Below are 24,987 nucleotides of genomic sequence, written 5' to 3' on the forward strand. Positions count from 1 at the left end.
TCTATCAAAATTGTGCGAGAGTTCCGTGTCGTCTATATTCTTGTATTTCCCTGATGATTAATGATATTGGGTACCTTTTCATGTGTTTATTGGTCATTCAAGTATTTTGTGAAATGTCTAAGTATTTTGCCCATTTTAAAAGTTTAGATTGCCGGGGGGCAGGGTCTCACGCCTGTAATCCCAGCACTTTGGGAGGCTGAGGCGGGTGGATCACGAGGTTAAGAGATCGAGGAGACCATCCTGGCCAACATGGTGAAACACCCTCTCTACTAAAAATACAAAAATTATCTGGACGTGGTGGCACGCGCCTGTAGTCCCAGCTACTCCGGAGGCTGAGGCAGGAGAATGGCGTGAACCCAAGGGGGAAGTTGCGGTGAGCCGAGACTGTGTCACTGCACTCCAGCCTGGGTGACAGAGACTCCATCTCAAAAACAAACAAACAAACAAAAAAACAAAAAAAATAGAATCCTGGTAGCCCACAGCCTCGCTAAATTCATTTATTAGTTTTAGTATTTTTTTAAGATTTTTTTTTTTTTTTTTTTTTTTTTTTTTTGTGACGGAGTCTTACTCTGTCGCCCAGGCTGGAGTGCAGTGACGCGATCTTGGTTCACGCCATTCTCCTGCCTCAGCCTCCGGAGTAGCTGGGGCTACAGGTGCTCGCCACCATGCCCGGCTAATTTTTTTGTATTTTTAATAGAGACAGGGTTTCACCGTATTAGCCAGGATAGTCTCTATCTCCTGACCTCGTGATCCGCCCACCTTGGCCTCCCAAAGTGCTGGGAGTACAGGCGTTAGCCACCGGGCCCGGCTTTTTAAGATTCTTGAGGGTTTTCTATGTACACAGTATCTTCTGCAAAAAAAACCCCGACAGTTTTACTTTCCTTTGCAACTTGATTCCTTGTGTTTCTTTTCCTTATCATATTGTACTGGCTAAGCTATGGCAGAAGATTTAACAATGTTGGCCTCTGAATGGATGAGATTATAGGTGTTTTAAGATTTTTCTTCTTTTTGTTTGTATACATTTTCTAATATTTCTTTAACAAACATATACTGCTTTTATAATAAAATATTTTTCAAAAAAGAATAAGTATGAAGAAGGGAAAACATGCAAAATACATTTAAGTTTAAAAAGCAGAATATAAATTAGTTGAAGAGTTTTGATTCTGTAAAATATTTATATAAAGGATAAATACTTGAATGGATTATAGGGCAATGGAGATCCTTGATTTTTTATAATAGTGATTAGTATTGTTACACATATTGACAGGAACAAAAATATTTAAGTGTAATTATTTTTTACCCTGTTTTTATCTCTTTCTTCCTAGGAAATTCTTTTGTTTTTGCTTAGCTACTGAACTGTTGTGCTAAACAGAAAATGGTCAAAATATAATTTTGAAGAATCACAGAGAGGGCTGCAGATGACTTGACATAAGAAAGTGCAGTGGCTGAAGCCTGTAATCCCAACACTTTGGGAGGTCGAGGCAGGTGGATCACGAGGTCAGGAGTTCAAGACCAGCCTGGCCAACATAGTGAAACCTTGTCTCTACTAAAAATGCAAAAAATTAGCCAGGCATGGTGGCGGGCACCTGTAGTCCCAGGTACTCAGGAGGCTGAGGCAGGAGAATCGCTTGAACCTTGGGAGGTGGAGATTGTAGTGAGCCGAGATTGCACCACTGCACTCCAGCCTGGGCGATGGAGCAAGACTCTGTCTCAAAAAAAAAAGAAAAGAAGGTACATTGTGCTACCGGGCATGCTAGCTCACACCTGTTATCCCAGCACTTTGGGAAGCCAAGGCAGGCAGATTGTTTGAACCCAGGAGTTTGAGACTAGCCTGGGCAACGTGGCAAAACACTGGCTCTACTAAAAATACAAAAAATTAGATGGGCGTGGTGGCATGTGCCTGTAATCCCAGCTACTCGGGGATACTGAGGTGGGAGGATCATCTGAGCCTGGGAGGTCGAGGCTGCAGTGAGCCATGATCGTGTCACTGCACTCCAGCAATTGGGGAGGGAATAGGAAAAAAGTTATTAGTGCTTAGAGGTCTGAGACTAGGAAAAGAGATGAGTAAAAATGATTTTTAAGATTTTTTATGTATGCTGCTATTATGTAAGGAGAAAACTGCTTTCTCAAAAATGTTTTGTTCCTTTGTTTTCATGGCATTTTGAAGTATGTGTTTGTTTCTTTTGGCTGTGATAACGTGCTGAGCCTGGTTGGATTTATTGCTGTTGCAACTTCATCTTCTTGGTCTGTGAGGATGTAACATTTGTAATTTTGATTATTTGCAAACAGTTCAGTGGTTCATGATTTATGTAATTGGAAATGTAATTACCAACTCTGATACCAGTATTCAGGAGTGTGTTACTTGGCCATTGAGGGAACTAAGTTAACATGCAAGCATGTTCATCATTATTACTTAGGAAAGTTAGGCAGCAATTTTCATAAATTTTCAAAAAAACAATAGCACCTTTATTTTTGTGTAGAAAATAGCTATTGAGTGTCAGAGAGCCAAATTCTATGATTGCTGGAGAGGTAGTCCCCTTGTGGTATGCGGATATGCGCACGACACAACAAGCTCTCAATGAAAATTGATTGAGGAGAAATTTAGGAGGAACCTACAAAGACATTCCTATATTTCTTTTTCATTATTTTGAAGTAGAGTCTTGCTGTCTCACCCAGGCTGGAGTGCAGTGGCGCGATCTCTGCTCTCTGCAACCTCCGCCTCCCAGGTTCAAGCAATTCTCCTGCCTCAGCCTAACAAGTAGCTGGTACTACAGGCACGCGCCACCACGCCAGGCTAATTTTTGTGTTATTAGTAAAGATGGGTTTCACCATGTTGGCCAGGCTGGTCTGGAACTCCTGAGCTTAAGTGATCCACCTGCCTCAGCCTCCCAAATTGCTAGGATTACAGGCGTGAGCCACCACGCCTGGCCTGACATTCCTATATTTCTGATTTTGGGAATTTTCAAAAGTCTCTAAGTATATCACATACAAGACTGTGATATTAATTCTGGGGAACCTGCTGACTGAAAAGATTATTGAATTAGATATCAAAAGATAAGCATTTTAATCCCAATTATGCCACCTACTAGCTAGATGGCCTTGATTAAGTTACCTTACATTTCTGAACTTCATACTCCTTTTGTAAAGGGGAATAAGAACTTTGGATCTACCATGCTGCTAATTATGTGGTGCAGATTGTCCACTCTAGTGAAGGGTAGCCATCTGGTTAAGGGAAGGGAGGGTGGGGCTGAAATCCGGGGTACTCTGTGCAACAAGCTGTGTACCTTAGCATGGGGTCTGTCCAGAGAAGGCATGCCTTCTTCAATCTCTCACAGAGGCACATCTGTTTCACCAAGTAGTGCACAGTAGCTCTGCAGCTTCTTGGGGGTGGTGGGGGCCAGGTGTGAGACCCTATTAATTTGCTCAAAGATGTTGTATAGACAATGGTGGATCTGGGCTGGGCGCGGTGTCTCATGCCTGTAATCCCAGCACTTTGGGAGGTCGAGGCGGGTGGATCACCTGAGGTCAGGAGTTTGAGACAACATGGTGAAACCCCATCTCTACTAAAAATACAAAAATTAGCCGGTGTGGTGACGCGCACCTGTAATCCCAGCTACGCAGGAGGCTGAGACGGGAGAATCACTTGAACCCTGGAGGCAGAGGTTGCAGTGACCCGAGATCGTGCCACTGCACTCCAGCCTGGGCGACAGAGCGAGAAAAAAAAAAAAAAAAAGGACAATGGTGGATCTGGCTATGCCTACCTCACAGGATTGTTATGGAGAACAATGAGATTTGTGTTAAAGTACTTTGAAAAGTATAGTGTAACACAAATATAATGTCTTATTTTTACTGTTCATCTGTGGTTTATTTTAGGGTAGATACAACAAGAATTGAATACTCCATTCCTTTAAGAGAAAACTGGGCACTACCATATTTTGCATGCCAAATTGCTGCACTTACAGGCTATTTAAAAAGCAACTTAAATACTTATGGAGAGGTAAGATACAAATCTGTTTTATCTATTGCAGCTAATTCTGATGTATTGCAAATGTAGTACATAATAGCAAATAAATTTTAGTCCTAGTAAGAATTAAATCATATTTCATGAAGCCTGGTTACTACATAATAAAAGATATAGTTAGGTAGTTTTCTTACAACACTGTTACTCTGTAATCTGATTAACAGTAAATTAGGAGAAAGGAGATGTTTTATCACTTTAATATAGTTAACTTGACAAATATATGAAAAATATCTTATTTTGAAAATCTATTCCACTGTTATTTTATCACTTCTCGGACTTCTGGAACATTGATGGCCTTCAATCACCAGGACTTAAAGATATATTAAACAAGATGTAAAGAGTGACCACAACTGACAGGAGTGTTAACTTGGATAGCAGCACTGCATATTCTGTTTCTTCTCATGTTTTCTGTGACTGAGGTATAGGTAGGTTGGTAAAAATTTCAGGAGACCCCGGTAGTTTAGATTCTTACATTGTTATTGTTATTGTTGTTGCCACAATCCTTTTGGCAGTTGGAAGAAGCCTGTGGAATCTGTCTCAGGATAATGATTTTAGGCCAGGCATGGTGGCTCATGCCTATAATCCCAACACTGTGGGAGGCTGAGGTGGGTGGACCACTTGCGGTCAGGAGTTTGAGACCAGCCTGGCCAACATGGTGAAACCTCATCTCTAGTAAAAATTCAAAAATTAGCCAGGTGTGGTGGCACACACCTGTAATCCCAGCTACTTGGGAGGCTGAGGTGGGAGGATCGCTTGAACCTGGGAGGCGGAGGTTGCAGTGAGCTGAGATCACGCAACTGCCTTCTAGCCTGGGCGACAGAGAGACCCTGTCTCCAAAAAGAAAAAGAATAATGATTTAAAATGCATAAAATGATTATAGAGGCAACCAGTTATATTGAAATTGACTGAATTGTAACAGTCCTTTGATAGTCTTCTTATCTGGGGTTCAGAATTCCTGGCTAGAAAAAGAGAGCAGAGATTATTAAACCTGGTTGTCCAGGAAACAGGATGCACTTATGGGTCCTTTATAAAAATCTCTGAAAAAATGTGCTATTCTTTTCTCCTTTCAGTGGTGACAAATATCCCGAGCATAGCAAACTTTATTATTTCATTTTTATAACTAGCATTTCCTTTTTTGCGTGTAAAATAACGTGAACACATTTCAGCTTTGTGCTCTTCCTTTATGTTGTATTTGTATAAAGATCTTTCTGCACAAGAGTATATTTTCTTTTTTTTTTAGACAGAGTCTTGCTATCTGTTGCCCAGGCTGGAGTGTGATGGCGTGATCTCTGCTCACTGCAACCTCTGCCTCCCAGGTTCAAGCGATTCTCCTGCCTCAGCCTCCTGTGTAGCTGAGATTACAGGCACCCAGCACCACACCCAGCTAATTTTCGTATTTTTAGTAGAGACGGGGTTTCACTCTGTTGGCCAGGCTGGCTTCGAACTCCTGACCTCAAATGATCCACCCACCTCAGCCTCCCAAAGTGCTGGGACTACAGCCGTGAGCCACTGCGCCTGGCCAAGAATATATTTTCTTTAATAGTCAGGGAGTCTATGATTGAATATTTTCCTGTTTGATTGTACAGCTGTCTATTAGGGAAGAATAGTTTTTCAATTGTTAAGTAAAAGAGTTTCATATAGGCCGGGTGTGGTGACTCACCCCTATAATATTACTCAGCACTTTGGGAGGCTGAGGCAGGCAGATCACCTGAGGTCAGGAGTTCAAGACCAGCCTAGCCAACATGGCGAAACCTCTCTCTATTAAAAATACAAAAATTAGCCAGGTGTGGTGGTGTACACCTCTACTCCCAGCTACTTGGGAGGCTGAGGTGGGAGAATCGCTTGAACCCGGAGGTGGGGGTTGCAGTGAGCTGAGATCACACCACTGCACTCCAGCCTGAGCAACAGAGTAAGACTCCATCTCCAAAAAAAAAAAGAGTTTGGTATAGCAAAATGAACTGCCTAAGTTTCTTTATATTTATCTCTTTGTTTCTTTGAGACGTGGACTTGCTCTGTCACCCAGACTGGAGTGTGGTGGCATGATCTAGGCTTACTACATTTTTGACCCCTCACCCAACTTCCCCCAATAATATCTTGCATGACCGTAATACCTTGTCAAAGTCAAGAAATTGACATTGATATAATACTGTTAATTCAGGCACTGACTTTCTTCAGATTTCACTAGGTTTTACATATACTGCTTTTGTGGAAAGTGGGTGTGTAGTCATATTAGTTGTTATCACATGTATAAATTTGAGTAACTGTCATCATAATCAAGACATAGAACTCTTCCGTCACCACTAAGAAACTCCTGTGTACCTTAATAATCACATCCTTCCTCTAACCCAAACCTCTGGCAACCACTGATCTATTCTCTATCACTATAATTTTGTCAACTTGAAAGGTTATATAAATGGAATCAAATCATGTAGTATGTAACCTTTTAAGATTAGCTTTTTTCACTCAGCCTAATAATGCCCTTGACATCCATGTGAGTTATTATATGTGAATACTTTGCTCCTTGTCATCGCTGAGTAGTATTTTAGCAACTTTTTTTTTTTTTGAGAGGGAGTCTCTTGCTCTGTTGCCCAGGCTGGAGTACAGTGGGACAATCTCAGCTCACTGCAACCTCCACCTCCCGGGTTCAAGCAGTTACCATGTATCAGCCTCCCTAGCAGCCGGGACTGCAGATGCAGGTTACCACACCCAGCTAATTTTTGTATTTTTAGTAGAGACGGAGTTTCACCATGTTGGCCAGGCTGGTCTTGAACTCCTGGCCTCAAGTGATCTGCCTGCCTTGGCCTCCCAAAGTGTGTCCGGAGGTTGGTTCTTTCCAGTGGGTTCGTGGTCTCACTGACTTCAAGAATGAAGCCGCGGACCCTTGTGGTCAGTGTTAACAGCTCTTAAAGATGGCATGGACCCAGAGAGTGAGTGGTAGCAAGTTTTATTGTGAAGAGCGAAAGAACAAAGCTTCCACAGCATGCAAGGGGGCCCAAGTGGTTTGCCACTGCTGGCTGGGGTGGCCAGCTTTTATTCCTTTGTGTGTCCTCTCCCATGTTCCATTTTTGTCCTATCAGAGTGCCCTTTTTTCAATCCCCCCTGTGATTGGCTACTTTTAGGATCCTGCTGATTGGTGTGTTTTACAGAGCGCTGATTGGTGTATTTTACAGAGCACTGATTGGTGCATTTTACAATCCTCTTGCTAGCTACAGAGTGCTGATTGGTGCAGTTTTACAGAGCGCTAATTGGTGCATTTTTCAATCCCCTTGCTAGCTACAGAGCTCTGATTGGTGCGTTTTACAATCCTAGTTACAGAGTGCTGATTGGTGTGTTTTACAATCCTCTTGTAAGACAGAAAAGTTCTCCAAGTCCCCACTCAACCCAGGAAGTTCAGCTGGCTTCACCTCTCAAAAATGCTGAGATTACTGGTGTGAGCCACTGTGCCTGGTCTACATGTTCTTTTTTTTTTTTTTTTTTTTGTATTTTTGGAGATGGAGTTTCGCTCTTGTTGCCCAGGCTAGAGTGCAATGGCACGATCTCAGCTCACTGCAACCTCTGCCTCCCGGGTTCAAGCGATTCTCCTGCCTCAGCCTCCCAAGTAGCTGGGATTGCTGGCCTGTGCCACCACGCCCAGCTAATTTTGTATTTTTAGTAGAGACAGGGTTTCTCCATGGTCAGGCTGGTCTCGAATTCCCGACCTCAGGTGATCCACCCGCCTCAGCCTCCCAAAGTACGGGGATTACAGGTGTGAGCCACCGTGCCCGGGCCATGTACTTTTTTAAAATCACATATTTTGTATTTTGCTTCCCATTCTTGAGGCTGAGTTTCGTGGTCCCAGTTGCCTCAGGATATCCAACTTCAGTTCAATCTTTTGTGCAATTATCTGGAGTCATTCAGAAACGTTTGTGGTTGATTATTGAAGCCTGTTTGATGTATCACATAAATCCTATGTGTAAAAAGTTCACACTACAGGCACAGTGAAAGTGAAGCCCTGTGAGACACAGCAAGCAAGGTCAGGGGTAGGCAAGACTGCACAGAACCTTGAAAATGCTCAGGGAAAGGAATAACTTTGCTAACTCTCCAGGTTGTGTTTGATACATAGTTCTATCTTTAAGACATTTTTACTGTATGCTCTTAGAGTAGTTTGAGAGTCAACCCTTGGAATTAACAATTTGTTTTAGTATGTTGTAGGTTTCCCCCAGAATCTCAGAAGTAATCTCCAAATGCCCAGTACGTTAATTAGGCTGGGTCTAGATTTGAGCCTTCATTGCTTTCTGGAACTACTTTTTCTGGGGATGATCGTGTCTGGTTATTACAGTTCTGGTTGTTCCACATTAGAAGGCTTCCAGAACCCTTGCCCTGTGCATAGCTATGGTGACAGGAAGAGCAGAAGCTTATGTCAGAGCCCTTCTGTGCTTTGCAGTTGGTGTTATGTGCCCAACAGGTGGAAGTTTGCCATTTCTTACATTTGGTTCTCTGGTCTTAATCTTATTCAGGATGCTGGAAAATTATTTTATCTGCTGATGGCTGAGGTATTTCTGACTCTGGAATTTATCCTTGAGTATAGTCAGCTGAGTATGAAAGACTTAGTTTTAGAGAGCACAGTTCTTATCTTAGGTTCCTTGACTGACATTTATTGTCCTTCTGCTTCACTGTTCTTATCTGAACAAGGTCATTTGACACTACAGCCAGTGGAGGGATCCAGAATTTAAAAGTAGGTCCATAGAAGAAGGAGAGGCTGTTGTTGAATATGTTATGGGATTTGTCACAGACTTGGTAACTTGCTAAGGGATTACATGGGAGATGACATTTTGAAGGACAGAATTGACTTAGCCAGGCAGCTTTTCGGCAAGGGCAAGGACATCCCTTGTGTTTAGTATTTAGCAGAGGAAAACAGCTGAAAGTTTAATATGGCCGACAGTACAGGCATTGGGGAAAGATAACACTTCTGTTGACAGGAGATGAAAAAAGCAAAGACATGGGCTGTGGAATAGGCTGAGATGTAAGCAGACTATTTAAATGAAGTTCTTAGGAAAATAAGTTCTGAACCCTGATGAATACCAACATTTAAGTTATTTGGACAGAGAGAAAACATAAATTGTTAACCAAGTATAAAGTCATTAACTTGCTAAATGAAAGGGTAATAAGAGCTGAAAGTTTCATAGAGATTGCAACTGCAGAAAGCAGCTACCACCACTAGGACTGAGGGAACAAAGGGAAAAATAGGAAATTATTAAAACTTGAAGCACCATGGAAGTGAAATGTTATTTTCACAGCAAAAGGAGTGGCCTCCACAATAACAAAAGCTCACCAGCCAGGTCTAGTAAATGCCACCCTTTCTTATATTTATTGCTTTACTTCTTTGGGGATGAAAGAAAATTATATTGAATTTTCTTTTTCTTCCCCTTTGTCTTCCTGAAATTCTCAATGTGATGTTGAACATTGAAGGACAAGTGGTTGATTTCTCTCAAGTGCCTTATTTGAGCTCTTGTCGTTTTTGTAAGGATTTAATAATAATTATGTGATTTAAAAACAAAGTTTCAATAATTATATAGCTTAAAGTTGAACGAGTTAACAGAGCTACAACTTTGAGGTAACAGTCTCATAGGCTTTTATTGTAATAAAGTTATTGATATTTAGTTTCTTTCATTTGTTTTCCCTAGAGGTTTTGCTACTTGTTGATGAGTGCTTCAACTTACACATTTATGATGATGTGGGAGTATAGCCACTATCTCCTGTTTCTTCAAGCAATATCTCTATTCCTGCTAGATATCTTTTCAGTGGAGCAAAGTGACAAGGTATTATGGCATTTTGAAATGGTGATTTTAAGAGAATAAATGTATTTATAGCATTGTATCTTAAAACCTCTCTTTTCTTCATCCATACACTCATATGGGAACCCCGATGCATACAATATTTAAGTTATTTGGACAGAGAGAAGTTAATGTAAATTGTTAACCAAGTATAACGTCATTAACTTGCTAAACGAAAGGGTGATATGAGCCTGAAAGTTTCATAGAGATCGCAACTGCAGAAAGCAGTTAACTGCTAGGGAAAAAGATGAAATTATTAAAATGTAGAAATGTAGAACAGGGACCTCACGGAGCTGATACTCAGACTTTTGAGCTCAGAAATATCAGCTTTGCTCAAAAGTAGGGCCCTTCAGAAATAGGACCCAGGCGTCTGAGGATGTGGCTGTGGCTGGCTGGTCTTGGGTTTCTTGAGCTGGAAGATGTGATGAAGCTGGTTCTTGAAGTGTTGGAAAAACTGCAGCTGCATCCAGTGCTTCCATAGGAAGTAATTGCTCTGTTGGGGTGAAGAAGCATCCTTGAGGTGAGATCACAGGAACCTCAAGCCATCGGGAAGCAAGAGGAAGGAGCCAGGCTTGCACTTTCCCTCTAGCATTTCCTACTGGCAGAGCTTCATAGGGAACCAACAGGAAAAGCAGAAATGTAGACTGCAGAGTCCCAGGCCCAGCATTGCCAGGCAAAGGATAGAAAGGGGAGTTTGGAGCTAAGAGAGTTATTTGGTAACTGGCACGCATCTGTAGAACCAGAGCCCAAATCAAAAATAGAATGTAAGCCAGGTGTGGTGGCACATGCCTGTAGTCCCAGCTACTCAGGAGGCTAAGGCAGGAGGATTGCTTGAGCCCAGGAATTCAAGTCCAGCCTGGGCAACATAGTGAGACCCTATCCCTACAAAAAATTTTTAAAAATTAACTGGGTGGGGTGTGGGCTGAGGCGGGAGGATCACTTGACCAGCCCGAGCAACATGGTAAGATCCCACCTCTAAAAAATTAACAAAGGGAATAGATCATTACCAACACCCAGAAGACTCCATCATGCTCTCTCTCCCAGTCATTACTTCAACCCGCAACAGGGTAGCTACTGTTCTGACTTGTAACAGTGGTATCTTTTTTTTTTTTTTTGAGATGGAGTCTCACTCTGTTGCCCAGGCTGGAGTGCGGTGGCTCAATCTCAGCTCACTGCAACCTCTGCCTCCCGGCTTCAAGCGATTCTCCTGCCTTAGCCGCCTGAGTAGCTGGGATTACAGGCGCCTGCCACCATGCCCAGCTAGTTTTTGTATTTTTAGTAGAGACGAGGTTTCACCATGTTAGCCAGGCTGGTCTCGAACTCCTGACCTTGTGATCTGCCCGCCTTGGCCTCCCAAAGCTTTGGAATTACAGGTGTGAGCCACCGCACTTGGCCAAGGTATCTTTTTTTTTTTTTTTTTTAAGTGGCTCTGGCTATTGACTGATTTTTTTTTCTGTCTTTTTGTTTGTTTTTTATTTTTGTTTATTTATTTTTACTTTTTTGGAGACAGGGTCTCACTCCGTCACCCAGGCTGGAGTGCAGTGACTCAGTCACGGCTCACTGCAACCTCCGCCTCCCAGGCTCAAGCAATCCTCCCACCTCAGCCTCCTGAGTAGCTGAGAATACAAGTGTGTGCCACCATGCCCGTCTGATTTTTCTTTTCTTTTTTTTTTTCTTTTTTTGAGACAGAGTCTTGCTCTGTCACCCAGGCTGGAGTGCAGTGGTGCGATCTCAGCTCACTGTATCCTCCGCCTCCCAGGTTCAAGTGATTCTCTTGCCTCAGCCTCCTGAGTAGCTGGGATTACAGGCATGCCCCACCACACCCGGCTAATTTTTGTTTGGATTTTTAGTAGAGAATGAGTTTCACCATGTTGGCCAGGTTGGTCTTGAACTCCTGGCCTCAAGTGATCCACTCTCTTTGGCCTCCCACAGTGCAGGGATTACAGGCATGAGCCACCGCGCCCAGCCCCAGGTGATTTTTCTATTTTTCATAGAGATGGGGTTTTGCCATGTTGCCCGGGCCAGGCTGGTCTAAAACTCCTGGGCTCAAGCCATCCTCCTGCCTCTGCCTCCCAACGTGCTGGGATTATAGATGTGAGCCACCGAGTCTGGCCTGTTTTTTAGCATACAACTATTTTCTGGGAGATCTTCTAATAAAACATTGCATTTAACTTTGTTATGCTCACTAGTTGGACCAAAAACAATACTTTACTCTGATGGTACATTTCATGGCAGTATATTTTCACTGGGTAGGTTTTGGGGGCTGCTGCTAAAAATTATGATTTTTGATTTGTGTAATTTGAGGTTGCATAGATGAATTTTAATAACAGGGCAAACTAAGTGAAATTAAGAAGGTTCTTCCAGTCTGATTTAGACACTGATGCTTTTAAAGCTCTTTATTTCGTTTCCAGAGAGTTTTAAGAAAACAGTGATAAGGGCCAGGCGTGATGGCTCATGCCTGTAATCCCAGCACCTTGGGAGGCTGAGGCGGGCAGATCACAAGGTGAGGAGATCGAGACCATCCTGGCTAACACAGTGAAACTCCGTCTCTACTAAAAATACAAAAAAATTAGCCGGGCGTGGTGGTGACACCTGTAGTCCCAGCTACTTGGGAGGCTGAGGCAGGAGAATGGCGTGAACCCGGGAGGCAGAGCTTGCAGTGAGCCGAGGTCACGCCACTGCACTCCAGCCTGGGCGACAGAGCGAGACTCTGTCTCAAAAAAAAAAAAAAAAAAAAAGAAAACAGTGATAAGTTTATTACACACTATTTTATATATATATATATTTATATATGTGTGTGTGTGTGTGTGTATATATATATATATATATATATATATATTTTTTTTTTTTTTGTCCTGAGACAGAGTCTTGCTCTGTTGCCCAGGCTGGAGTGCAGTGGTGTGATTTTGGCTCACTGCAACCTCCACTTACCGGGTTAAGTGATTCTCGTGCCTTAGCCTCCCGAGTGGCTGGGATTACAGGTTCCCGCCACCATGCCCAGCTAATTTTTTTTGTTTTTAATAGAGACGGGTTTCACCATGTTGGCCAGGCTTGTCTCGAACTCCTGACCTCAATGATCCACCCACTTTGGCCACCAAAAGTGCTGGGATTTCAGATGTGAGCCACCATGTCTGGCCAACATTAAAAATATTGATTGAACATTTGCATAATACTTTCCTAAATTATAGTAGAGCATTAACTGTATAATTATAGTTAAATCTGTATAAAACAAATGAAAATATGTATGATAAAATATAACTTATTCTCACTTATTTTATTTTTGTCACAACAGGTTTATGAAGTTTATAAAATCTACATATTTTCCCTCTTTCTGGGATATTTACTACAGTTTGAGAATCCAGCTTTGTTGGTATCTCCTTTATTAAGTTTAGTAGCAGCCTTAATGCTAGCTAAGTGCCTTCAGGTAATTAGAATTCTCTTTTTATTGTTCTTATTTTGATTTTTTTTTTTTTTAAATGGAGTCTCACTCTGTTGCCCAGGCTGGAGTACATCTCAGCTCACTGCATCCTCTGCCTCCCGGGTTCAAGTGTTTCTCCTGCCTCAGCCTCCCAAGTAGCTGGGATTACAAGCATGCACCACCACACCCAGCTAATTTTTGTATTTTTAATAGAGACCGGGTTTCACCGTTTTGGCCAGGCTGGTGTCAAATTCCCGACCTCAAGTGATCCCCTATCCTTGGTCTCCCAAAGTGCTGGGATTACAAGCCTGAGCCACTGTGCTCGGCCATTCTTATGATTACTTTTTAAATTGTTAATTTTTTAACACCTCACTTCTTTGTTCATATGATTTTTCCTCCACAGCTGAATGTGAAGAAAGGAAGTTTTGTAGCTAAAATAATAAAAGTGATTAATTTTTACTTGGTGTGTACTCTGACAATAACATTGAATATTATAATGAAGGTAAGTAACTCTCTGGGATTCATATAGTAAAACGAAATGAATAATGAAATATATTGGACTAAATTTTAATGAGAATAACGAGATAGCACGTAATAGAGTTTGAACAGTATAATTTTGAGTTGAACAACAATCATAACTAGCATATTGGGTGAGAAAGTAGGATTCTGATTCTTTTCTGTATATAGTTAAAAAGAAAAAGGGAATGCATATTTTTCATTAAGTTAAAAATGTCATCATTACCCAGTTAACATTAAGCAATATATGGAATAAAGTGAGACAAATGAAAAGTGTTTAGAAGAGTGGGTGAGTTACTTGAGCCTGGTGGGATAAGGTTGAAATGTTCTTGATCACCTGAGGTCAGGAGTTTGGGGCCAGCTTGGCCAACGTGGTGAAACCTCGTCTCTACTAAAAATACAAAAAAATTAGCTGGGCGTGGTGGTGAGTGCCTGTAATCCCAGCTATCTGGGAGGCTGAGGCAGGAGAATTGCTTGAACCCTGGAGGCAGAGGTTGCAGTGAGTCAAGATCGTGCCATTGCACTCCAGCCTGGGCAACAAGAGTGAAACTCTGTCTCAAAAAAACAAAAAAAAAAAAAAAAAGAAAAAAGAAATGTTCTTACTACCCCATTGTAGTTTATGCTTCAGCATAAGGTCATGGGATTGATTTATGTCAGTAAATCTCCTTGTTTCATAGTCATACCATATATTATTTATTCATATTTTTGTTTTGTAGTCTTGTTGTGTTTTCTGTCTCTAGTATTGGGAAAAGCATGTGTTTGTAAGCATAGCTAATATTTCTTTGTTTAACTGGTGTTTTTCTCTTCTAGATGTTTGTCCCACACAAAGAAAATGGGCACATGCTGAAATTCCTTGAAGTAAAATTTGGACTAAATATGACCAAGTAAGTTTTAGATTATGTAAGTTTACCTAAATCGATACCACTTAGACAATAAAGATAAAAAATACTCAATGGCTGGGCATAGTGGCTCACATCTGTAATCCCAGCACTTTAGGAGGCCGAGGTGGGTGGATTGTGACCACTTGAGTCCAGGAGTTTGAGACCAGCCTGGGCAACATGGCAAAACCCCATTTCTAAAAAAAAAACAACCAACCAAACAAACAAAAAAACAAAAAAAATTAGCTGGGTGTGGTGGTGCATTGCCTGTGGTCCCAGCTATTCAGGAAGCTGAGGTGGGAGGACCACCTGAGCCTGGGAGGTGGAGGTCACAGTGAGCCAAGATCGTGCCAGTGCACCCCAGCCTGGGCAACAGTGAGACCCTCTCTTAAAAAAAAAAAAAATACCACTTAGAATGTGTTTGCCATATTGTTAAATTTTAACATTTTGTTCTAAACCCAGTGATTTGAAGTAGACATTCTCAGTCTATCAGTGAGCACTCCTGAACAGCACTCCATCTCTAACATCTTTTCCCACGGCTAGGGATTGAGGATTGGAGTTTAGAGATGGATGAGAAATGAGGACGCAGATAAACATATATACAATCAGGAGTCTTTTTTTTTTTTTTTTTTTTTTTTTGAGACGGAATCTTACTCTGTTGCCCAGGCTGGAGTGCAGTGGCACGATCTCGGCTCACTGCAAGTTCCGCCTCCCGGGTTCATGCAATTCTCCTGCCTCAGCCTCCCGAGTAGCTGGGACTACAGGCGCCCGCTACCATGCCCGGCTAATTTTTTGTATTTTTAGTAGAGATGGGGTTTCACTGTGTTAGCCAGGATGGCCTCGATCTCCTGACCTCGTGATCTGCCCGCCTCGGCCTCCCAAAGTGCTGGGATTACAGGCGTGAGCCACCTCACCCGGCTCAACCAGGAGTCTTGTTGATCATACTTAGAGTCGAAAAATGTTTATCCTGATTCATACTGCTCAAAAGGTTTACATTTCAAATTTTATGATTTATCTTAATAAGTAGGTATCTCTGTTTTAAATGGGTCCTAGTTGAATTACATTTGTCAATATACAGTAGGTCTATCCAATAATAATATGTGAACCACTTATGTAATTGTAATTTTCTAGTAGCCATATTTTAAAAAATACAAAGAAACAAATGAAATTAATTTTAATATATTTTCTCTAATATATAAAAATAATTTGTAAACAATGTAAAAATTATTAAGGAGATATTTTGTTTTTCAAATCATTATTTCGCTCTTTTTTTCTTTGAAATCCTGGGTGTATTTTGTACTTAAAGTATGTCTCAATTTGAATTGGCCACATTTCAGCTGTTTAAAAACTGCATGTCTCTAGTAGCTACCAAATTCAACAATGTATTTGTAGAGGTTAGCCGGCTGAATTGTTTGTTGTCTTCTAGATAAAGATAGAAACCAAAATTCCCTAAAAGCTATTTGGACTTTAGAGATGGTCACGTTACTTGGTAATAAAAAGCAGCAGTTTTACATTTATTAGAGCAGTTTTGGTGAGAGCACATGCTTTGTTTACTAATATGATACTATTGTCTTCATTTATAAAGGATAGTACCTTGCTAATATAAGTAAACGGGTTTAGGAAATGTGTTTTTTCTCAGTTTTTGCTGATATTAAAAAAATACTTCTGTGTTCAGTTTAAAACGTCTATGAATTTAATATCGTGCTTTTTGTCTTCTATAGGAATTTTACAATGAATTGGCTCCTCTGTCAAGAATCCCTGCAGGCACCATCTCAAGATTTTTTTCTGCGATTGACACAGTCTTCTTTATTACCTTTCTATATTCTAGTGTTAATTATTTGTTTTCTTTCTATGTTGCAAGTTATTTTTAGGAGGATTAAGTAAGTACCTATGAGAATCAATCATATTACTAACATACATTATGGAAATATATAAAATACTTATTTTTAATATTCTTCCAATATTTTTATATTTGTTTTAGAGCTTCTAATTCCATTCTCTTTTCATTGACATGGAAAATATCATTATAAGATGTGTTGGCCAGGTGCGGTGGCTCATGCCTATAGTCCCAGCACTTTGGGAGGCCGAAGCGGGCAGATAGCAAGGTCGGGAGTTTGAGACCAGCCAGGTCAATATGGTGAAACCCCATCTCTACTAAAAGTACATAAATTAGCTGGGCGTGATGGCACGTGCCTGTAATCCCAGCTACTCGGGAGGCTGAGGCAGGAGAATCGCTTGAACCGGGGAGGCAGAGGTTGTGAGCCGAGATTGCACCACTGCACTCCAGCCTGGGCGACAGAGTGAGACTTCCTCTCAAAAAAAAAAATAAAAAAAATACAAAAAGTTGTATTGACCAGAAAAATTTAAACTTAGTTTTTTCGTTTTTTGGTGTTTTTTTTTTGAAACGGAGTCTCGCTCTTGTTCCCCAGGCTGGAGTGCAGTGGCACGATCTCGGCTCACCACAACCTCCGCCTCCCGGGTTCAAGCGATTCTCCTACCTCAGCCTCCCGAGTAGCTGGGATTACAGGCATGTGCTGCCACGCCCAGCTAATTTTGTATTTTTAGTAGAGATGGGGTTTCTCCATGTTGGTCAGGTTGGTCTCAAACTCCCCACCTCAGATGATCCACCCGCCTTGGCCTCCAAAAGTGCTGGGATTACAGGCGTGAGCCACCGTGCTCAGCCCTAAACTGAGTTTTATACATCTAAATAGGTAATGTCCAGATTTAATATAGTTAGAGACTTCATATATAACTGATATTTAAATAATCAGTTAAACTTTTACAGACTGATTCACTAATTTATACAAATTTTTACTTAATGTAAGAATAATGTCTTCTATTTAACTTAAATGAAGTTGGCAGTATAAGTAATTTTAAATTATAAAGTTTGAGGCCAGGTGCAGTGGCTTATGCCTATAATTCCAACACTTTGAGAGGCTGACGCAGGAGGATTGCTTGAGGCCAGGAGTTCAAGACCAGCCTGGGCAACATAGTGAGACCCCCATCTCTTAAAGAAAAAGAAAAAAAAAAACTATAAAGTTTGACTAATCTTTGATGTTTTTATCATGTTTGAAATGTGGTTGTGTATAATTTCTTCATTTTAAGAATTTAGTTATTCAAATTATGATTTAACTATATTAATTTAGCAATTGCTAGTTGATTCATAATTGATCTTGGAAGAAGAACCTACAAATCTTTATTATTCTTTTCTTTTTTGTTTTCTTTTGAGACAGAGTCTTACTCTGTCACTCAGGCTGGAGTGCAGTGGCGTGATCTTGGCTCACTGCAACCTCTACCTCCCAGGTTCAAGTGATTCTCTTGCCTCAACCTCCGGAGTAGCTGAGATTACAGGCATGTGCCACCATACCTGGCTAATTTTTATATTTTAGTAGAGATGGGGTTTCATCATGTTGGCCAGGCTGGTCTCGAACTCTTGACCTCAAGTGATCCGCCCACCTTGGCCTCCCAAAGTTCTGGGATTACAGGCATAAGTCACTGTCCCTAACCCTTTTTTATTTTTCTGAAAATTCATGTTTAGTCTTCATAGAGTTTGTTGTCTTCAGGTTCTAAAAGCCATTTGCAGAAACTTAGAGATATATGTTAGGTATTTAACTAGCAGAATATACTTTCAAATTTTAAAGATCACCTATATTTCTTGTTATGACGAAATATAAAATTTTAGGTATGTCCTTCAAAGATGATAAACAATGTATCTTTGGTTTTTTACAAATATATTTTCAAAGTATTAAAAAATACATTTTCCTTTTGTAGTGGTAAGTCCTTGAAGGAAACTATTACTCTTGAAGATGGACGAATTGGAGAAAGACCAGAAATAATTTATCATGTAATTCACACTATTTTATTGGGTTCTCTTGCAATGGTTATAGAAGGGTAAGTGTACTTTATTTGATCCCTTTGTTTTTACAAAGATTGTTGGCTGAGTGCGGTGACTCACGCCTGTAATCCCAGCACTTTGGGAGGCCAAGGCGGGTGGCTCACCTGAGTTCAGGAGTTTGAGACAGTGTGACCAACGTGGTGAGACTCCGTCTCTACTAAAAATACAAAAATTAGCTGGGTGTGGTAGTGTGCGCCTGTAGTCCCAGCTACTGGGGAGGCTGAGGTGGCAGGATCTCTCGAACCTGGGAGGCAGAAGTTGCAGTGAGCCGAGATTGCGCCACTGCACTCTAGTCTGAGCGACAGAGCAAGACTCCGTCTCAAAAAAAAAGTCAGAAAACCCACAAAGATTGTCTTTTCTTTTTTTTAGAATCTCGCTCTGTCACCCAGGCTGGAGTGCAGTGGTGCAATCTCAGCTCACTGCAACCTCCACCTCCCAGGTTCAAGCAATTCTCCTGTCTCAGCCTCCTAAGTAGCCGGGATTACAGGCGCGTGCCACCGCACCTGGCTAATTTTTTTGTATTTTTAGTAGAGACAGGGTTTCACCACATTGGTCAGGCTGGTCTTGAACTCCTCACCTCGTGATCTGCCCACCTTGGCCTCCCAAAGTGTTGGGATTACAGGCGTGAGCCACTGCGCCCAGCAAAGATCGTCTTTTTTAATGGTAATAAGTAGATACATCCAAGAATACATTCATAAAACTTCATAAAAACTCAAAACCTATAAACTTTCTTAATTTATCTGGAGTTTACAAAGGTGTTTATATTATAATGAACTGACATTTACTTATTCATTCATTTATTAAAAAACTATTGAACATATTCCAAGTTCTAGGCATTGTGCTAGGTGCTAAAGGTACCTCAATAAGCAATAGTGGAACAGACAGTCTCTAACCTTATTTAACTTATGGCCTAATGGAGGTGACAGATGTCAATCATACAAAAATAAAATTACAACTTTGGTAAGTGAAGGAGATGTACATGGTGCCATAAGAACATATAAAACAGAATTTGACTTAAAGATATCAAAAAAGTTCTCTAAGGAAAAAGTGCCTGCGACCTGAAGGGTGAGTAGGAGTGGACTAGGTGAACCAAAGAGGCAAGAGTACTGCAGGTAGAGGGAATGGCATATGCCCAGGCCTGGGCAGGAAGGATCATGGCACCTTGTTGGCAGGAGGAAAAGGAGCTCAGTCTGGCTGAAGCACAGGGAGCATGTGGCAGGCTTTGTTGAGGACTTTGGAGTTTTCCCTTTTATCCTTTCCTTACCTTATTTCTTTTATTGTCTTTCAATGGCAAATGACATTTACAAAATATATATATAGGGCCCCATTTAATGTTCAATAAGGTAGAATTTTTATATTTCACTTGCTTGATCATTTTAGTGTTCTGTATACCTTAAATTTGTTAAGACAAAATAGGTATTCACATATTAATATTTAGATAAGTTATGTAATAATTTTTTAGGGAGTTTGAATCCTTGAAACATATCTTGCACTATTTATTTTTAAGTCTTTAGTTTTTAAACTTCCTTTGTTCCTGCTTTTATAGAAAATCATGCCATCTTGTTAATAAACTTTATTAAAATGTATTCATTCAGCACAAGTTTTTAGTTTTTTCATACTCTTTTAGCAATAGTGGGAGATATAGCTATATACATGATAGGATCCCCCTTCCTCAGAAGCACACAGTCTAGGAATGTGTGCTTGGTCAGAATGCAATGGTCAGAAATTCCTAAGACCATCCTTCTGTCACCAACTGCAAGTTTGGGAGTCCCCCAAACTACCCTCAGGCTTGATAACTAACAAGGACTCACAGAACTTAGGAAAGTCATACTCAAGTTACAGTTGGTTACAGTGAAAAGACACAGATTAAAATCAGCAGAGGAAAGAGACCCATAGGACAAGGTCCAGGAGACACCAAAGCACAGAACTACCATTTGTTCCCTCCCAGTGGAATCGTGCAGACAGCACCTGTTTTCCTCTCAGAAACGATGTGTGACAGTACACACGGAGTACTGTCAATCAGGGAAGCTCACCCATGCTTTGTGTTTAGGGTTTGTATTGGGGCTCAGTCATATATATGTGGTTGACCACCTGTGTGGCTGACCTTAGCCTTCAGCCCTTCACAGGTTGAACTGGCACCACATGCTCCAAGGCTCCCACCATAAATCACACTGTTAGCATAGACTCTTATGCATGATCCAAAGGACCCAGGCAAATGAAGATGCTCTTATCAGGCAAGAGGTTACCTCCTAGGAGTTGAGGGCAAAGGCCAAATCTCTTTTTAGGCAAGGTTAATCCTTTACTGCACAATAAATAAGATGCATGGGAATAAATTTCATAAAAGGCAATATATGAGGCCAGGCATGGTGGCTCCTGCCTGTAATCCTAGCATTTTGGGGGCCCGAGGCGAGCGGATCACTTGAGGTCAGGAGTTTGAAACCAGCCTGGCCAACATGGTGAAACCCCATCTTTATTAAAAATACAGAAAAATTAGCTGGGTGTGGTGGCAGGCACCTGTAATCCCAGCTACTTGGGAGGCTAAGGCAGGAGAATCACTTGAACCCGGGAGGCGGAGATTGCAGTGAGCCAAGATTGTGCCACTGCACTCCAACCTGGGCGACAGAGTGAGACTCCGTATCAAAAAAAAAAAGGCAATATATGAAACCCTTTGCATATTAAAGTTAATTATTCTTAAGTTGTAATTCATATAGGAGCATCTTATCTTTCTTTAATAGATGAAAGAAGAAAATGTTACCATCTTTAGAAGTTTGGAGCTTTAAATTCTTCAATTAGGTTACTTGTGTACAAACTGAATGTTTAATAGAATTGAAGATTATTATATTTAAGTTTTTGTTTTTTGTTTTTGTTTTTTGAGACAGAGTCTTTGTCACCCAGGCTGGAGTGTAGTGGCGCGATCTCGGCTCACTGCAACCTCTGCCTCCCAGTTCAAGCGATTCTCCTGCCTCAGCCTCCCAAGTAGCTGGGATTACAGGCATGTGCCACCACGCCCGGCTGATTTTGTATTTTGAGTAGAGATGGGGTTTCTTCATGTTGGTCAGGCTGGTCTTGAACTCTTGACCTCAGGTGATCCGCCTGACTCAGCCTCCCAAAGTGCTAGGATTACAGGCATGAGCCACTGCGCCTGGCCTTGTTTTTGTGTTTTTGAGAGACAGGCTGGGTGTGGTGGCTTATGCCTATAATCCCAGCAATTTGGGAGATGGAGGCAGATGATCACTTGAGCCCAAGAGTTTGAAACCAACCTGGGCAACATAGCAAGACCCCATCTCTACAAAAAAAAAAAAAAGCCAGGCATGGTGGCATGCATCTGTGGTCCTAGCCACTATGGAGGCTGAGGTGGATGGATTGCTTCAGCCTGGGAGTTCAAGGCCACAGTGAGCCATGATCACGCCACTGCACTCCAGTCTGGGTAACAGAGTGAGGCTGTGTCTTTAGTTAAAAAAAAAAAAAAAAAAAAAGACAGGGTCTCGTTCTGTTGTCCAGACTGGAGTGCGGTGGTGCCATCGCGGCTCACTGTGCTCTCGAACTCCCAGGCTCAAGCAATGCTCCCACGATATCCTTCCAACTAGCTGGGACCACAGACTGGTGTCACCATGCCTGGCTAATATTTTTGAAAGTTTTTGTAGAGATGAGGTCTCACCATGTTGCCCAGGCTGGTCTTGAACTCCTGGGCTCGAGCCATCCTCCCACCTCAACCTCCCAAAGTGTTGGGATTATAGGCATGAGCCCCTGTGCCCAGCTACATTTAAGTTTTTTTAAAATTATGATAAAAAAGTACATAACATAAAATCTACCATCTTAATGTTTTTTAAGTATACAATTCAGCAGTGTTTAGTATATTCACACATTGTTGTACAACAGATCTGCAGTATATTCACACATTGTTGTACAACAGATCTGCAGAACATTTTCATCTTGTAAATCTAAAACTGTATATCAATGAACAACTCTCGTTTTTTTCCCTACCCTCAACCTCTAATAATCACCATTTTACTTTCCACTTCTTTCTTTTTTTTTTTTTTTTTGAGACGGAGTTTCACCTTATTGCCCAGGCTGGAGTGCAATGCTGTGATCTTGGCTCACCGCAGCCTCCACCTCCTGGATTCAAGCGATTCTCCTGCCTCAGCCTCCTGAGTAGCTGGGATTACAGGCATGCACCACCATGCCCAGCTAATTTTGTATTTTTAGTAAAGATGGGGTTTCTCCATGTTGGTCAGGCTGGACTCAAACTCCCAACCTCAGGTGATCTGCCCGCCTCGGCCTCCCAAAGTGCTGGGATTACAGCCATGAGCCACCGCGCCCAGCCTTTATTTTCCATTTCTATGAATTTGTTTACTTTAGATACCTCATGTAAGTGGAATCCTATAGTGTTTATCTTTTTGTGACTGGCTTATTTCACTTAATGTCACGTCATCCAATTTCATCTATGTTGTAAGATGACAGGATTTTCTTCTTTTTCAAGGCTAAAAAATATTTCTCTGTGGATACAAGGGGTCTTCAAAAAGTTCGTGAAAAATGCATATTGTGAAAAAACTATGCATATATTCCAATTTTTTTGTGTGTGCCAAAACCATTGTGCCCCTAGATCAGCTGCAAACAAGAGCAGAGCAGAGCTTTCTTTTTTTTTTTTTTTTTTTTGAGACAGGGTCCTGTTCTCTTGCCCAGGCTGGAGTACAGTGGCGCCATCTCGACTCACTGTAACCTCCACCTCCCAGGTTCAAGCTATTCTCCTGCCTCAGCCTCCAGAGTAGCTGGGATTACAGGCATGTGCCACCACGCCTGGCTAAATTTTGTATTTTTATTAGAGATGGGGTTTCACCATGTTGGCCAGGCTGGTCTTGAACTCCTGACCTCAGGTGTTCCACCCGCCTCAGCCTCCCAAAGTGCTGGGATTACAGGTGTGAGCCACTGCACCCAGCCTCTTAATTTTTAAAAATTAAAAAAAGAAATTCTTTTGTAGAGACAGGGTCTAATTGTGTTGCCCAGGCTAGTCGTGAACATCTGGCTTCAAATGATCCTACTGTCTTGGCCTCCCAAAGTGTTGGGATGACAGGCATGTGCCACTGTACCCAGCCTGGATATTTGTTTATTTTCTCCATTCCATGGCTTTGCTGTTTTATAAAACCACAGAGGTTAACATTTATACTCTAGGTCCAGATTCTTCCAGTCTCTTCTGAGTTTGACACCAGGGAATATATCATAGAAAGGTCTGGTTGTTCTCCTTAGTATTTATTACAAAAGTTGTCCCTTGAAATGTTATTTTTTTTCTTGATAATCTATACTAAGCACTGATATCTATTAATTTTTCTAAACTTTTCCTCTTCCATTTTTAGCAGTTAGCATCTCCTACGGAGATGCTAACTCCTTTTGTTTTCTTTAAAATCTGCAACATAAAGTAATGTATTTTCTTCTAATGATACAAGTTAATTTTTTCTGTACACCTGGATTTTTAATCTTTTTAATGTAAGAGTTCAATTTTTAAATCTTTCTTTTTTTTTTTTTTGAGATGGAGTCTCGCTGTGTTGCCCAAGCTGGAGTGCGGTGGCACAATCTTGGCTCACTGCAAGCTCTGCCTCCCGGGTTCACGCCATTCTCCTGCCTCAGCCTCCCAAGTAGCTGGGACTACAGGCGCCCACCACCATGCCCGGCTAATTTTTTGTATTTTTAGTAGAGACAGGGTTTCCCCATGTTGCCCAGGCTGGTCTGAAACTCCTGACCTCAGGTGATCCACTGCCTCGGCCTCGCAATTTGCTGGGATTACAAGCGAGAGCCACCGCACATGGCCAGATTTTTGTATTTTTAGTAGAGACGGGGTTTCACCATGTTGGCCAGGATGGTCTCAAACTGCTGACCTCAGGTGATCTGCCCATCTCAGCCTCCCAAAGTCCTGGGATTACAGGTCTGAGCCACTGTGCCCAGCCCCAGCTGTTATTTTTGCTTGTGCCATGTATCTACTTTAAAAAAAAAAAAAAAAAGCAAAAATTAGGGTAACATTACACATGAAATTTTGCATTTTGCTTTTTTGTTTTTTATAATGATTTATTTAATCAATACCTATTGAAGAACAGAAGTTTTTGTTGTTGTTTTTCCAATTTTCTTGCTAGTAAAACAAAATGCTATAGTTAAAAGTCTTGTGTGTGTGGCCAGGTGCGGTGGCTCATGCCTGTAATCCCAGCACTTTGGGAGGCCAAGGCGGGTGGATCACTTGAGGTCAGGAATTTGAGACCAGCCTGGCCAACATGGTGAAACCTGGTCTCTACTAGAAATGCAGAAATTAGCTGGGTGTGGTGGCATGTGCCTGTAATTCCAGCTACTTGGGAGGCTGAGGCAGGAGAATCACTTGAACCCAGAAGGCGGGGGTTGCAGTGAGCCAAGATCACAACCACTGTACTCTAGCTTGGGCGACAGTGAGACTCTGCTTCAAAAAA

At 41.5% G+C, this 24,987-nt stretch overlaps 1 protein-coding gene across 9 annotated transcripts in view; it reads left to right on the plus strand.

Moving 5' to 3' along the window:
- Window positions 1–24,987, plus strand: part of DPY19L4 (dpy-19 like 4) — a 72,253-nt gene that overhangs the window by 32,363 nt on the left and 14,903 nt on the right. For 6 of the 9 annotated variants that reach the window (XM_054498699.2, XM_063668980.1, XM_063668981.1 and 3 more), the window contains 7 exons: window positions 3,874–3,997; window positions 9,685–9,819; window positions 13,127–13,258; window positions 13,656–13,754; window positions 14,579–14,652; window positions 16,368–16,526; window positions 18,418–18,537. In XM_054498699.2, coding sequence (XP_054354674.2) covers window positions 3,874–3,997; window positions 9,685–9,819; window positions 13,127–13,258; window positions 13,656–13,754; window positions 14,579–14,652; window positions 16,368–16,526; window positions 18,418–18,537 — 843 coding nt within the window. The remainder of the gene's footprint in view (window positions 1–3,873; window positions 3,998–9,684; window positions 9,820–13,126; window positions 13,259–13,655; window positions 13,755–14,578; window positions 14,653–16,367; window positions 16,527–18,417; window positions 18,538–24,987) is intronic. The other 3 variants (XM_063668982.1, XM_054498701.2, XM_063668983.1) reach the window with 1 other exon arrangement.

This window comes from Pongo pygmaeus, chromosome 7 (genome assembly GCF_028885625.2).
Source record: "Pongo pygmaeus isolate AG05252 chromosome 7, NHGRI_mPonPyg2-v2.0_pri, whole genome shotgun sequence".
Classification (NCBI taxonomy): domain Eukaryota; kingdom Metazoa; phylum Chordata; class Mammalia; order Primates; family Hominidae; genus Pongo; species Pongo pygmaeus.